Genomic DNA, 15042 nt, shown 5'->3' with positions numbered 1-15042 from the left:
TCCCCACTTTCCCCTCTGTCTCTCCCTCTCCCCTCTGTCCCTCCTCACCCACTTTCTCCCTATCTCTCCTCCCTCTCCCCTCGCGCTCCACCCCTCTCTCGAACTCTCTCCCTCATGTCTCCCTCATTTCCCCTTTCCCTCTCCTCTTCTCTCCCCCATCTCTCTGCCCATCAATCTCTCTCTCTCTCTCTCTCTCTCTCTCTCTCTCTCTCTCTCTCTCTCTCTCTCTCTCCCCGCCCCCCTCTCTCTCTCTCTCTCCCTCTCTCTCTCTCGAAGAGTAAGAATAGGCAGAAAAATTAACAGACTGGGAGAGTTTAGCAAGGTAGAAACAGAGAAAGATAGATAGATAGATAGAGAGAGAGAGAGAGATGGAGGTAGACAGAGGGAGGGAGGGAGAGAAAAAGAGAGAGAGAGAGATCGTTTCAGAGATGGGAAGAAGGAAGAGAAAGGTTAAGAGAGCTCTGGGATGGAGAGGGAGGGGGCAGAGAGGATGGAAGTGAAAGAGCGGAAGCCAGAAAGCGACAGAGAGCAAAGAGAGCGGGACTCCGATGCTCCTCCTCGACATATTTTCCCCTCCCTGTTTTGAGATTTGAAATTGACTCCTCCCCCCCCCCCCAGGCATCACGCAGAAACACCTTATCCCTCTGAGGGAGTTCGCCATCTCCCTCCGCAGCTATAGATGAACCGAAGAAAGACGTTCGCCTCCCAGACTGGGACTCCAAATGCCCGGGCCAATCTTCGCCCCGACCCCACCACCCACCCCCCCACCCACCCACCTCCCCGCCACGTCCGAATGAAATCACTCGTCCAGACACCGATTGCTGAGTGCGATTCGCTCAAAGATTTTATTCAGGAGAACGCGATGACGCGAGGTATTGAGATTCCGGGTCGATTCCCTGAGCTCACGGGCCCACCGACCGTAGATGCTGCCCGTGATAGCGATCAATATGTAGTGAACTTGGCGACGATGTACTCTCCCTCGGAAACCTTGTAGGCGGCCACGCCTGGGAGGAAGGGTGTAGGGAAGGAGGCCGGATAGGATCAGAGGGAATGAGTCACAGGATTAGGCCACTCCGCCCGTCAAAACTAGCCCAACTCTCGACGCAAATGCAGCCAGCGGTGGGGTTTCTGAGTCATGGGAGGGGACGGTGGGGGGGGTGGGGGAGGGTGCCTGTCGGGGAGTAGACTCACCTACAGTAATGGGTCTCGTCCCGACGAGGAAGAGCCAAAAGGTCTTATCCTTGGTGCTGGCCGCAATAACCCCGATGCTGTTGACGTAGACGCCCAGATCCGTGAGATTTGTGGTGAATCTGAAGCGGGGCGGCGAGTGAGAGAGTGAGAGAATGAAAGAGAGAGAGAGAGAGAGAGAGAGACAGGTAGACAGAGAAAAGGAGGGAGGGAGAGGGGGTAGAGTCAGAGAGAGGAGGTTTCGGGACTGTCCAGGGCAACAGTGCGGAAAGTCTGTTAGCTCACCCCACACATCTGTCCTCAGCAGGAACCACCTACCCCCCCCCCCCCGCCTGGACAAACCCCCTTGCTCTGCCCTCCCCGTCCCTCAGCTCATCCACTCCCCTCCTTCCCCTTCCACCTCGCTCCCTCCTCTCCCTCTCCTCGCCTTCCAACTCACCGACCTCCACCCCAAATCTCCCTCTGTCACAGACACAACAGCAGGAGTTTCCACTGTTCGAGAGAAAACAACTTTCTGAGTTCCTTTTTCCCTAAACGTGTCCCTGGCCGAGTGTCTTTAATGTACCTGCCTCAACCACTTCCTCTGGCAGCTCATCCCACAGACAGATCACCCGTATCCTTCTAAACCTTTCCTACCCGTGTCCCTGTCCGAGTGTCGTCAATGTACCTGCCTCGACCACTTCCTCTGGCAGCTCATTCCGTAAACGGACCACCCGTATCCCTGTAAACCTTTCCTACCCGTGTCCCTGTCCGAGTGTCGTCAATCTACCTGCCTCGACCACTTCCTCTGGCAGCTCGTTCCACAGACAGACCACCCATATCCCTCTAAACCTTTCCTATCCGTGTCCCTGTCCGAGTGTCGTCAATGTACCTGCCCCGACCACTTCCTCTGGCAGCTCATTCCACAGACGGATCACCCGTATCCCTCTAAACCTTTCCTATCCGTGTCCCTGTCCGAGTGTCGTCAATGTACCTGCCTCGACCACTTCCTCTGTCAGCTCGTTCCACAGACAGACCACCCGTATCCCTCTAAACCTTTCCTATCCATGTCCCTGTCCGAGTGTCGTCAATGTACCTGCCTCGAGCACTTCCTCTGGCAGCTCGTTCCACAGACGGACCACCCGTATCCCTCTAAACCTTTCCTATCCGTGTCCCTGTCCGAGTGTCGTGCAGTCCGATCCGGACTCTCCAACGTCTTGTACAACTGTGGCGTGACCTCCCGTGTCCCGCCCTCGGTGCCCTGACAGATGAAGGCCGGCGTGACAAACAGCCTCTTCACCGCCCCGTTTCCCTGCGACGGGGGAACCCCGACCCCCTGGGGGGTCCCCGCTCTTCCCCACGGCGTCTCGTCTGGACTTACCTGACGTACTCGGGTTCTTTCGATTCAGCTTCTTCATCACGTCCAGGATGGTCGAGTTCACGGGGACGGAGTGGGAGCAGTTGTCCGTCCAGTTCACAGTTCGCGTCACGGTGTAGTTTACCGAGATCTCCGCCGGACCCGGGCGGCACGGAGGCTGATAGGGGAGCCGGAAGAATCAGATTCAGGCTCAAGAGTTGAAAGTGTATTTATCATCTGCGCAAAAAGTTTTTCTTTTATGTAAATCTCTCGGGTATGTAAGACCGCTGCGCGGTGATTTTATGCATCGCGCTGCGATAATGCGCTGCGAGAAACCGTACCCCCGACTTCCCACACCCTTCCCGACGTCTCCCGCATCTCGGTGGGAGGGGGATGGGTGAGTTTGGAATTACCGCGGCAGGGGATCCGGCCAGCGTCTAGGTAAGACGTCCACAGGAGCGCAGGGAGGGCCTGCGAGGCAAAGACGGGTAAAACGAACGCCCCCGGCTCGGCTTGGGCTCGGAGTTCCTCCAGGATTTCCTTGGCGCCCCACACTGGGGCCGGGATGAAATACTCGTTAGCGATAAGGGCCTGGAGATTGAAGAGATGGGTGGGGGCTACAAACTGCGACCATCGTACCCAAGGGCTTCCGCCTCACCGACCCACCCGGTTAGGGTGCACCAGCCCAGACTGGACAGCCCAGAGAAATGACGCCAGGGCTCTCATTTTGAGCACTTAAATCGCTCAAGCCACCAACAACCACCGCCCCCCCCCCCCACCAAGCCATGGCAATGAGTGTCCAGCCCGCGTTTGGGACGCGTCAAGGGAGCGTCTGAGTGCCTGACTGTCTCTTAAACCCACACCCTCCCCTCCACTAGCTTCCCGCCGCACTCCCTCTGTATCCAGGGCGTACAATAGCTCAGAAGAGGCTACATCAGTCCTTCCCTCCCCCACACCTCTCCCCGTCTCCGTCACCCCCTCCCTCCCCTACACCCCTCCCTGCCTCCATCACCCTCTCGCTCCCCCACACCCCTCCCCGTCTCCGTCACCCCCTCCCTCCAATACACCCCTCCACGTCTCCATCACCCCCTCCCTCTTCTACACCCCTCCCCGTCTCCGTCACATTCTCCCTCCAACACACCCCTCCCCGTCCCCATCACCCTCTCCCTCCCCTACACCCTTCCCCGAATCCGTCACCCCTCCTTTCCCTACAGCCCTCCCCGTCTCCGTCATCCCCTCCCTCTCCTACACCCCTTCCCGTCTCCGTCACCCCCTCCCTCCGCTACGCCACTCCTCTCCGTCTACGTCATCCCCTCCCTCGCCTACACCCCTCCCCTTCTCCACCCGCTCCCTCCCCTACACCCCTCCCCGTCTCCGTCATCCTCTCCCTCCCCTACACCCTTCGCCGACTCCGTTACCCCTCCTTTCCCTACAGCCCTCTTCGTCTCCGTCACCCCCTCCCTCCCCCACACACCTCCCCGTCTCCGTCACCCCCTCCCTCCCCTAAATTCCTCCCCGTTTCCGTCTCCCCCTCCCTCCCCGACACTCCACTCCCCTCTGTAGCCGACGCCGCCTCTCCCCTAGTGGGATCGCCCTGTGCGCACCTGCGCGGTCAGCCCGGTACTGTAGAGGTTGCCGATGGTGTGCTGGTCGGTCCGCGCACAGTACAATTCCATAGTCAGCTTGATCAGAGCGTCCCGCACGGAGTCCGCGGGCTTGTATCTTCCCTGGTAGAAGCAGCGGAGCGCCAGGGCCGAGACGGCCTCGGTGTCTGCGAAAGGGCCGAGAGCAAAGGGAGGCCTGAGTCCGGACATTCAATCTCCCCTCTCCCTCTCCCCTTCCTTCCCGCTCCCTACCTCTCCCTCTCCCCAATCTTTCTCCCATCTCTCCCCCTCTCTCCTCCCTGTCCTCCTACACTCTCTTCCTCCCCCTCCCCTTCTTCCTACCTATCTCCCCCCCAATCTTTCTCCCATCTCTCCCCCTCTCTCCTTCCTGTCCTTCCACACTCTCTTCCTCCACCTCCCTCCCTATCTCCCCCTCCCTCTCTCCCCTCCGTCTCCCCTGTCTCCCCCTCCCCTCTTCTCTCCTCCCTCTCTCCCCTCTCTCTCCCTCCCCCTCCGATTTCGCTCACTGACGGCAGTCCCGCTCCCCTGTTTGAGCTCCCCGTTCATCACAGCGGCAGAGAAAGTCCGGACGTCTGTCTGACGCACCGGCGACCCCTGCTGGCACAGACCGAGCAGTGCCAGGGCCACTTGATAGTAGGTCGTCACTGGGTGATGATGTGTTACTGAGGGAGAAAGGCCGGGGGAGAGGTGGGGGGGGTTAGATGGGAGTGAGAGAGGGGGAGGGGGTAAACAGGGAAAGAGAGAGGGAGAATGAGGGGGAGATGGACGGTGAAGGGGTGACAGAGATGGGAGAGAAGGGGAGAAAATAGGGGAGAGAGGTAAAGCGATGGGGAGAGAGGGAGAGGTGGGAGGGGAGTGAGGAAGAGAGAGAGGGAGAGACCGATAGGGATGGGTAGAGGGGGAGGGCGAGGGGGAGGGAGGGGGAAGGAGAGAGAGTGGGCGAAGGAACAGGGGAAAGGAGTGATGGAGGGAGAGTTGGAGAGAGAAGTGGGTAGAGAGGGAGAATAAACAGAAACAGGTCAATACTCCACCTCCCCACCCCACAGACACACGCACACACATAAACACACAGACACACACACACACATACACTCAGCCACACACACAGACACATACACACATGCACACAGGCACAGAGAGAGACACACACACACACTCAAGTTCAGACACACACACACACACACACACAGGCACACACACACACACACACACACACACATAAACACACACACTCACACGCAGAGACACACACATGCACGCAGCCACACACACACACACATACACACACACACACACGCACACACACGCACACACACACACACGCAAACACACACAGAGACACACACGGATGATGAGAGGTGACCTGATAGAGGTGTACAAGGAGGGAAGAGGTCCACATCGAGTTGTCAGCTGGAGACTTCTCCCCAGGATGGAAATTCAAACAGGAGGGGATAATTATCAGGGGACTGGAGGAGTGTACGGTGCTGGGTGGGGAAGTGTCAGAGAGGTAGGATACTCACACAGGGAGCGGTGGGTGTGTGGACTGTCCCGGTTTGATTCAGGGACAATTGAGAGACTATTAGACACTCAACCATGTCTGATATTTGGGAAGGAAGTGTTGGATTTATCTCATTACGAGGTGAGACAGCCCCAGTCCTCGCCTCTCGCATCCCTCTCCCTCCTCCTCTCCTCACCAATACTCTTCATCTCGGCTGCCAGCTTCTCCTCCAGTAACGAGACCAGGTTGACGGAGGAAGTGTCTGAGGTCACGTTGGCCGGGTTGACGCAGGAAGCTCTCAGGACGCAGAGGGCCAGCATTCCGCTGGTGAACGTGGCCCCTGGGGGTGGCGGAGAGCGGAGAGGGTTACCTACCTAACCCTGCAGTACGCATTTCACCACCTCCCTCTCCTAAACCCGTCCGTCCTCTACCCCACTCCCCGTGTCCGGCACCCTCTCCCTCTCCTACATCCCTCCCCGTCTCCGCCACCTCTCCTTCCCCTACGCCCCTCCCCGTCCCCGTCACCCCCTCCCTCCCCTACGCCCCTCCCAATCTCCGTCACTCCCTCCCTCCCCTACACCCCTCCCCTTCTCCGACACATTCTCCCTCCCCTGCCTCCATCCCCGTCTCCATCACCCCCTACCTCCCGTACGCCCCTCCCCGTCCCCGTCACTCCCTCCCTCCCCTAAGCCCCTCCACGTCTCCGTCACCCATCGCTCCCCTGCAACCCTCCCCGTCTCCGGCAACCTCTCCCTCTCCTACATCCCTCCCCGTCTCCGCCACCCCTCCTCTCTCTACATCCCTCCCCGTCTCCGTCACCCCCTCCTTCCCCTACACCCCTCCCCGTCTCCGTCACCCCTCCCTCCGCTGTACCCCTCCCCGTCTCCGTCAACCGTCCCTCCCCTACACCCCTCCCCGTCTCCATCACCCCTCTGTCCGCTGCACCCCTCCCCGTCTCCGTCAACCGTCCCTCCCCTACACCCCTCCCCGTCTCCATCACCCCTACCTCCGCTGCACCCCTTCCCGTCTCCGTCACCCGTCCCTCTCCTACACCCCTCCCCGTCTCCGTCACCCCCTCCCTCCCCTGCGCCCCTCCACGTCTCCGTCACACCCTCCCTCCCCTACGCCCCTCCCCGTCCCCGTCACTCCCTCCATCCCCTACGCCCCTCCACGTCTCCGTCACCCGTCCCTCTGCTACATCCCTCCCGGTTTCCGCCATCCCTCCCACCCCTACACCCCTCCCCGTCTCCGTCACCCCTCCCTCCACTGCACCCCTCCCCGTCTCCGTCATCCCTCCCTCCCCTACGCCCCTCCCTGTCCCCGTCACTCCCTCCATCCCCTACGCCCCTCCCCCTCCCCGTCACTCCCTCTCTCCCCTACGCCCCTCCCCGTCTCCGTCACCCCTCCCTCCCCTACAACCCTCCCCGTCTCCGACACCCTGTCCCTCTCCTACATCCCTCCCCGTCTACGCTACCCCTCCCTCCCCTACACCCCTCCCTGTCTCCGTCACTCCCTCCCTCCCCTACACCCCTCCCCGTCTCCGTCACCCGTTCCTCCGCTGCACCCCTCCCCATCTCCGTCAACCCTCCCTCCCCTACACCCCTCCCCGTCTCCGTCACCCGTCCCTCCTATACAACCCTCCCGTCTCTGTCACACCCTCCCTGGGGGAGTTAAAGAGAGAAGGAGTGGAGGGCAGGGACGGGGGAATAGTGGCAAAGAGAGGCAGAAGAGAGTGGGGAGAAGGGGGGAGATAGGGAGATAGAGGGGAAGAGAGGAAGGCAGGACAGAGTGGCGAGAGGAGGAAGAGATAGGGGGAGATTGGGAGAGACGGGGGGAGATAGAGAGGAAAAGAGGGAGGCTGGACAGAGTGGGGAGTAGCGGGAAGAGAGTGGGGGAGATGGAAGAGGGAGAGGGGGAGATAGAGAGTGAGATGGGGAGAGAGAATGGAGATAGAGGGGAGGCAGGAGAGAGTGGAGAGAAGGGGAGACAGAGTCGGGGAGATGAGGGAGAGGGGGCAGATAGAGAGGAAGAGAGGGAGGCGGGAAAGAGTGGGGAGAGAGAGTGTGAGATGGGGAAAGACAAGGGGAGATAGAGTAGGAGATGGAGAGAGGGGGGATAGAGGGGGAGGTGGGAGAGAGTGGGTAGAAGGGGAAAGAGAGGGGGAGATGGCGGAGATAGAGAGGAAGAGAGGGAGGCGGGAGAGAGTGGATAGAAGGGGGAGAGATAGGGAGATGGGGGAGATAGAGGGGAGGAGAGGGAGGCAGGAGAGAGTGGGGAGTACGGGAAAGGGAGACGGGGAGATGGGGAGAGAGAAACGGGGAAGATAGAGGGGATGAGAGGGAGGCAAGAGAGAGTGGGTAGAAGGTGGAGAGAGTGGAGAGAAGGGGGAGCAGGAGGGGAGACAGAGGGGAACAGCGGGAGGCGGGAGAGAGTGGGGAGTAGGGGAAAGGGAGACGGGGAGATGGGGAGAGAGAAACGGGGAAGATAGAGGGGATGAGAGGGAGGCGGGAGAGAGTGGGTAGAAGGTGGAGAGAGGTGGAGATGGAGAGAGAAGGGCGAGATAGAGGGGGAGGTGGGAGAGAGTGGGAGAAGGGGAGTGAGACGGGGAGATGGGGAGAGAGGAGGGAGATAGATAGAAAGACAGGGAGGCGGGAGAGAGAGGGGAGAAGGGGAGAGAGGGGGAGATAGAGGGGGAGATGGGAGAGAGAGGGGGAGATAGAGGGGGAGACGGGAGAGATGGGGGAGATGGGGGAGATAGCGGCGAAGAGAGGGAGGCGGGAGAGAGTGGAGAGAAGGGGGAGCAGGAGGGGAGACAGTAGGGAACAGCCAGAGGGGGTAGAGAGTGGGGAGTAGGGGGAAGCGAGACGGGGAGATGGAGAGAGAGAAAGGGGGAAGATAGACGGAAAGAGAGGGAGGCGGGAGAGAGTGGGGAGAAGGAGGAGAGAGAGGGTGAGATGGGGAGAGACGGGGGGAGATTGAGAGGAAGAGAGGGAGGCGGGAGAGAGTGGGGAGAAGGGGGAGAGAGAGGGTGAGATGGGGAGAGACGGGGGGAGATAGAGGGAAAGAGAGGGAGGCGGGAGAGAGTGGGGAGAAGGGGGAGAGAGAGAGGGAGCTGGCGGAGATTGAGGGGGAGATAAAGAGGAAGAGAGGGAGGTGGGAGTGAGTGGGGAGAAGGGGTGAGAGGGGGGAGATGGGGAGAGAGAGAGGGAGAGGGGAAGAAAGAGGGGAGAGGGAGACGGGAGAGAGACGAGTAGAGAGACCGGGCAAGAGAGAGTGGGGCAGTGACGGCGGAGAGAGTGAGATGGGGAGAGAGGGGGGAGATGGGGAGAGAGGGGGGACATGGGGGCGGGATGCGAATGGAGCAGGAGGTTGAAGACGTCATGGGACGTTATGGAGACGGAGTGAGGCGGGGCGCGGGGGTGGGGGCGGTCACGGCGGTTCGGGAAGACTCACCACTCTCCCCCTGGGTCAGACAGATCCCCACCAGCAACACGAGAACAATCCGCGGCCCCAGCATCATCTCTCGCTTCCGCTGTCCTGTGGATTTCTGGCCCGATCGTCTGTCTGCGCCGGGGATAAATGCCCGACCAGCCGCTGGGGGGGAGAGGGGGGTAGAATTTCGACACATCCCGTGCGAAAGAACCAATAATCAGATCTTGATTAGATCCTCTTGTCGTTCCAGGAAAGAAGGTCACATTGAGTGATATTCCTGGTCCCTCCCCGATTCCCTTACCTGTCGCTATCACCCGTTCCCTCCCTTACACCCCTCCCCGTCTCCGACACACCCTCCCTCCCCTACACACCTCCCCGTCTCTGTAACCGCCTCCGCCCCTGAAAGTTGGGGCAACGGCGTTCTTCTTCTTCCCCGGCGCCCCGCCCCAAGTTCGATTCATTCATTTCGAGGGGACGGGAATATAAAAGCGACGAATTAATGCTGAGGGTTCGCAAAGCGCCGGTGAGATCCCACTTCGGGAGTTCCGCCCCCCATCTCAGAAAGGACGCGCTGGCACTGGAGCGGGTCCGGAGGAGGATCACGGGGTTAATTCGGAATTGTAAGCGCTGGTACGAGGAATGTCTGCTGGCTCCGTGTCTGAACCCGCTCCCCACCCCACACCGTGCCCCCCGCACCAAGCCCCCGACGCAGTTGGGATCTTCCCGCGCCAACAGCAGCTCCCTGCCGAAACCGCTGTGTCCCTTTGATCCATTTGGATTATGAGAACGCTCAGTTCTCTTTTATTGTCAATTAGAAATGCATATATGCATGAAGAAATGATACCGAACAAAACGTTTCCATGGAGGGCTTCCAGACCGTTCGGGCTGACCGGAAGTGCACTGAGAGCGGTAAGCGTTCGGGAGTTGGGGGCTTGTTGTTCTGGTTAACAACAGATGGTGCAATCCTGGTCATATGACGATAGAGGAACGTGTTTGTAGACCGGATATTGAACTTTTTGCTGTTGGACTCGGGCCACATTCCACCATGATACAACACTGGGCGTCATGGGACGTTGTTCCTGCCTGTGACCATCGAACTTTGCAGCTCCTCCCGTGGAAGGTCAGACACCCTGAGCCAATAGGCAGGTCCTGGATTTATTTCCATCCGGCATAGTTTGCATATTGTTGTTTGATTGTTTGTGGTTTCTGTATTGCTATATTTATGCTCTATTCTTGGTTGGTGCAGCTGTAACGAAACCCAATTTCCCTCGGGATCAATAAAGTATATCTATCTATCTATCTATCAATCTATTATACAATGTTTCTCTGGATTGATATCACAGAAAACAGGACAAACCAAAGACTGACAATGACAGAACCACATAATTATAACATATAGTTACAGCAGTGCAAAGCAATACCATAATTTGAAGAAGACCAAACCATGGGCACGGTAAAACAAAAAGTCTCAAAGTCCCAGAGTCGATGGACTCCCGAGTGCCCGATAGCAGGCGGCAAAAGGGAGAAACTCTCTGTTATAAACCTCCAGGCACCGTCAACTTGCCGATACCTTGGAAGCAGCCGACCACAGCCAACACTGAGTCCATCCGTCCGTAAACTTCGAGCTTCCGACCAGCCTCTCGGATACAGCCTGCCGAGTGCCATCCCCTGCCGAGCGCCTTAGACCTCTCCCCGGCCGCTGAAACACTCAAAGCCGAGGATTTCGGGGCCTTCAGCTCCAGAGATTCCGGTTACCACACAGTAGCAGCGGCAGCGAAGCGGGCATTTCAAAAGTTTCCCCAGATGTTCCTTCGTGCTCTCACGTCCGTCTCCATCAAATCGGTATTGTGCACGGTCCCCTACTTGACAGATTACAGATATTCATCACCGGAGAGGCCGTCGCGCCGCCATCTTCACCCCGCCTCCCGGGAGCCTTTTGAAAGTTAAATTAAACAAGTGATGCAAAAACAGAAATGAAAAGGTAGTGAGGTGGTGTTAATGGGTCCAGTGTCCATTCAGAAACCGGATGGTGTATGAGAAGAGTGGTTGAGTTTCTCAATCGCTGAGTGTATGTCTTCAGGCTCCTGTACCTTCTCCCTGACGGTAGCAAAGAGAAGAGGGCATGTCCCGGGAGATGGGAGTCTTTAATGATGGACGGCACCTTTTCGCGATGTCCTGGACGCTGGGGAGGTAGGTGCCCGCGATGGAGCGGGCCAGGTTCGCAACCTCCTGAGGCTTTTTTCCACTCCTGTACAGTGGCCCCTCTCTCCGTACGGGACGAAAATGCACCCGGTTACAACGCTCTCCCAGGGATAACTGTAGAGATTTTGCTTGATTTGGCGATGTAGCTAAATCTCCTTCCATCTTTACACCACTTTATCTGATCCAACATTCTTTCCCGTATCCCTGCAGACCTCGTTTAACAACCCCACCCCCAATAAAAACTCTAACAAAGCTACCCGTAAGGATATTGTGTTCCAACACCACCCCAACAAACCCGAAGTTCAAGTCTAACCCCCGTATTTTGTACAGGTCACACCTTCCCCAGAAGAGATCCCAAAGATCTGGAAATCTGAAACCCTGCCCCCCGATCCCTTCAACAATTCCACAGCCACACTTGGCAAATCTTCCTGTTCTTCCCGACACCGGCGGCGACCCAGTGTTTTCTGCCGTGGGGCTACTGTCTCTCGGCGTTCGACCCAGCTCCCAGCAATCTCCCTCTCCAGGATCCCCGCCCAAAAGTGCGACTCTGCACTCTAACCCCAGATACATTTCTCTGAGCCCATCTGCGACTGACGTCACTCCCATCTTCCAATCAGCCGCGCTTAACTGGACACCTCTGTCACGTGTCAGCTCCCATCGCGCCCTCCTGTTTATATAAATATCTTCCTCTTTATCATTCAGAAGATGACAGGTGATGACAGAGGAGAATTCTTTGAGAAATTGTCTAACACCACTTCCACTTTCTGCCCATAGCAACTGCCCATCAAATCCTCTCACCCGCATCACTTATCACCCACCAGATCTTGCACCAGCTGACTTTGTAAACTATCTTACTGCCCTCGTGTTCAGTATCGCTGCAGGGTCTCGACACGACCTGTGACAGTTCATTACCCTTTCCACAGAAACTGGCTCACCGCTGCTTTCTCAGCATTTTTCAGCATTGCTTCAGACGGCCAGAATTTTCACACTCTCTCTCCTGACCTTTCCATTAATACATTTTGCCCGTGACCTACTGTGTTCCTAATTTCTCAGGTGCATAATTTAATTCCTCAATAATAGACCGCTGGAAGTTCCCCAATCTAGATTTCAAGCTAACTTCGCTTCATTTCTGCGTTTCTTCTTCTTCCACTTTCATGAAATGGCGAAGTATCCTTCACCGCGCTCTGTAGTAACTTCGCTAAAACACAGGGAATTCGAGAAGAGGAGAGCCAAAGGGTCAACACACTCCATTGTCATACCTTGTAAAATCTCCTGTTTCATACAGTCAGATCAAAGAGTCGTGCTTATAAACATATGCCAATTCCCTTTAGACACTACTTTCTCTCCGCACCTGTTCTCCCACAAAGTTCCGCCTTCCCACAAGTACAAAAAACAATATTCTCCAACTGTCTCAGCTATTAGCTTTCTTCCTCAATGTACTTCTGTGCGCTCTTTTGCAAAGAACCGAATTTTAACCCTTGCCAATCTCTTCTGATTAGTCACAATAATTGGAAAGCTGGCTTTTGTTGAATACAAGCACACATTATAAAGATGGGGAATCTTTAGAACTTTAGCTGTTGCGAGATTTTTTTTTCAGTGCGGTGTCTCTCAAACTGGAACACAGAAACTCTCTAAGTTAACAAGTTCTGGTTCACTCCTCCAATTCCCATCGCAGTTGCCGAAAATATGGCAGTTACGTTATCAGTTATCACAAAGTGCAGTCGGGTCCGTCTATCCCTGACGCCCAACAGCTCTAAGTCTGAGGTTGCAGTCAGATCGGCCGAGATCTGCTGAAATCGGTGCTCGGGCTCTATCTGGCGATTGGCCGACCTGAGTTCACGTTTGAAATGTAATTGCTTCCAATTCAACGGTACGTCTGATACTCTTTCCAGATTAAAGTAAGTGACTAAATAATTTTAAACTCGTAAACACGTGTTTTTCTGATCAGTTTACAAAGGAGCATTTGTGAGCTGCAGTGAGGATTTGCAAATAGTGACGTCACCAAAGTGAACCACGTGGGAACCTGCGGGGACTTGTTCAGACAAGAGCGCGGATGTACAGATCCTGATTGCACTGCAGACAGGGTTCACGGCCCTCAGTATAGAAACCATAGAAACTACAGCACAGAAACAGGCCTTTTGGCCCTTCTTGGCTGTGCCGAACCATTTTCTGCCTAGTCCCACTGACCTGCACACGGACCATATCCCTCCATACACCTCCCATCCATGTATCTGTCCAATATATTCTTAAATGTTAAAAAAGAACCCGCATTTACCACCTCGTCTGGCAGCTCATTCCATACTCCCACCACTCTCTGTGTGAGGAGGCCCCCCCTAATGTTCCCTTTAAACTCCCATCCCCCTCACCTTAAACCCATGTCCTCTGTTTTTTTTCTCCCCTTGCCTCAGTGGAAAAAAGCCTGCTTGCATTCACTCTATCTATACCCATCATAAATTTATATACCTCTATCAAATCTCCCCTCATTCTTCTACGCTCCAGGGAATAAAGTCCCAACCTATTCAACCTTTCTCTGCAACTGACTTTCTCAAGTCCCGGCGACATCCTTGTAAACCTTCTCTACACTCTTTCAACCTTATTAGTATCCTTCCTGTAATTTGGTGACCAAAACTGAACACAATACTCCAGTTTCGGCCTCACCAATGCCTTATACAACTTCATCATAACATTCCAGCTCTTATACTGAATACTTTGATTAATAAAGGCCAATGTACCAAAAGCTCTCTTTACGACCCTATCTACCTGTGACGCCACTTTTAGGGAATTTTGTATCTGTATTCCCAGATCCCTTTGTTCCACTGCACTCCTCGGTAGTACCTTACCATTAACCCTGTATGTTCTACGTTGGTTTGTCCTTCCAACGTGCAATACCTCACACTTGTCAGTATTAAACTCCATCTGCCATTTTTCAACCCATTTTTCCAGCTGATCGAAGTCCCTCTGCAGGCTCTGAAAATCTTCCTCCTTGTCTACTACACCTCCAATCTTTGTATCATCAGCAAACTTGCAGATCCAATTTACCACATTATCATCCAGATCATTGATATAGATGACAAATAACAATGGCACACCACTAGTCACAGGCCTCCACTCAGAGAAGCAATTCTCTATCACCACTCCCTGACTTCTTCCATCGAGCCAATGTCTAATCCAATTTATCACCTCTCCATGTATACCTGGCGACTGAATTTTCCTAACTAACCTCCCATGCGGGACCTTGTCAAAGGCCTTACTGAAGTCCTTGTAGACAATATCCACTGCCTTCCCTTCATCCACTTTCCTGATAACCTCCTCGAAAAACTCCAAGAGATTGGTCAAACATGACCTACCACGCACAAAGCCATGTTGACTCTCCCTAAAAAGTCCCAGTCTATCCAAATGCTTGCAGATTCTGTCTCTTAGTGCTCCCTCCAATAACTTACCTTCTACCGACGTTATTGGGAGACAATCAGAAAGAAAGAATAAGTTCTTTGCACTGTCTGTTACCAAACTTGTTTACTTTAATTTCCGACCAAGAGATAGAGGACTTTACATTCTGAATATACATAGGATAGACAGTTTGAAAAGAACTCTCGACACTGAGGGGACGAGTTAGAACGTTACATCACGCTTCTGGCTAACCAGCTGCGAGATTCTTCAGAGATATTTTAGTCAGTGTGAGGGCGGGAAAGGGTCATCTGAAGTTGCTATTTAATATGATCTGACAATGGCCAATGAACCTGCTGCCCCAGCGACCCGCGACC

The 15042-nt window shown here is 55.5% G+C and overlaps 1 protein-coding gene across 1 annotated transcript; it reads right to left on the bottom strand.

Moving 5' to 3' along the window:
• Positions 1–2544: 2544 nt before the first annotated feature.
• LOC140207878 (cobalamin binding intrinsic factor-like) lies at positions 2545–5967 on the bottom strand. The gene is made up of 5 exons (XM_072276424.1): positions 5844–5967; positions 4671–4811; positions 4129–4295; positions 2938–3115; positions 2545–2702 (listed from the first exon to the last, which is right to left on the bottom strand). Exons 1-5 carry the CDS (start codon positions 5965–5967, stop codon positions 2545–2547), a joined length of 768 nt encoding a protein of 255 aa, XP_072132525.1.
• Between the last annotated feature and the right edge of the window lie 9075 nt (positions 5968–15042).

Source organism: Mobula birostris, chromosome 13, assembly GCF_030028105.1.
Source record: "Mobula birostris isolate sMobBir1 chromosome 13, sMobBir1.hap1, whole genome shotgun sequence".
Classification (NCBI taxonomy): Eukaryota; Metazoa; Chordata; class Chondrichthyes; order Myliobatiformes; family Myliobatidae; genus Mobula; species Mobula birostris.
Note: the sequence above shows the minus strand (reverse complement) of the source record. Positions and strands in the feature narration are given on the sequence as shown.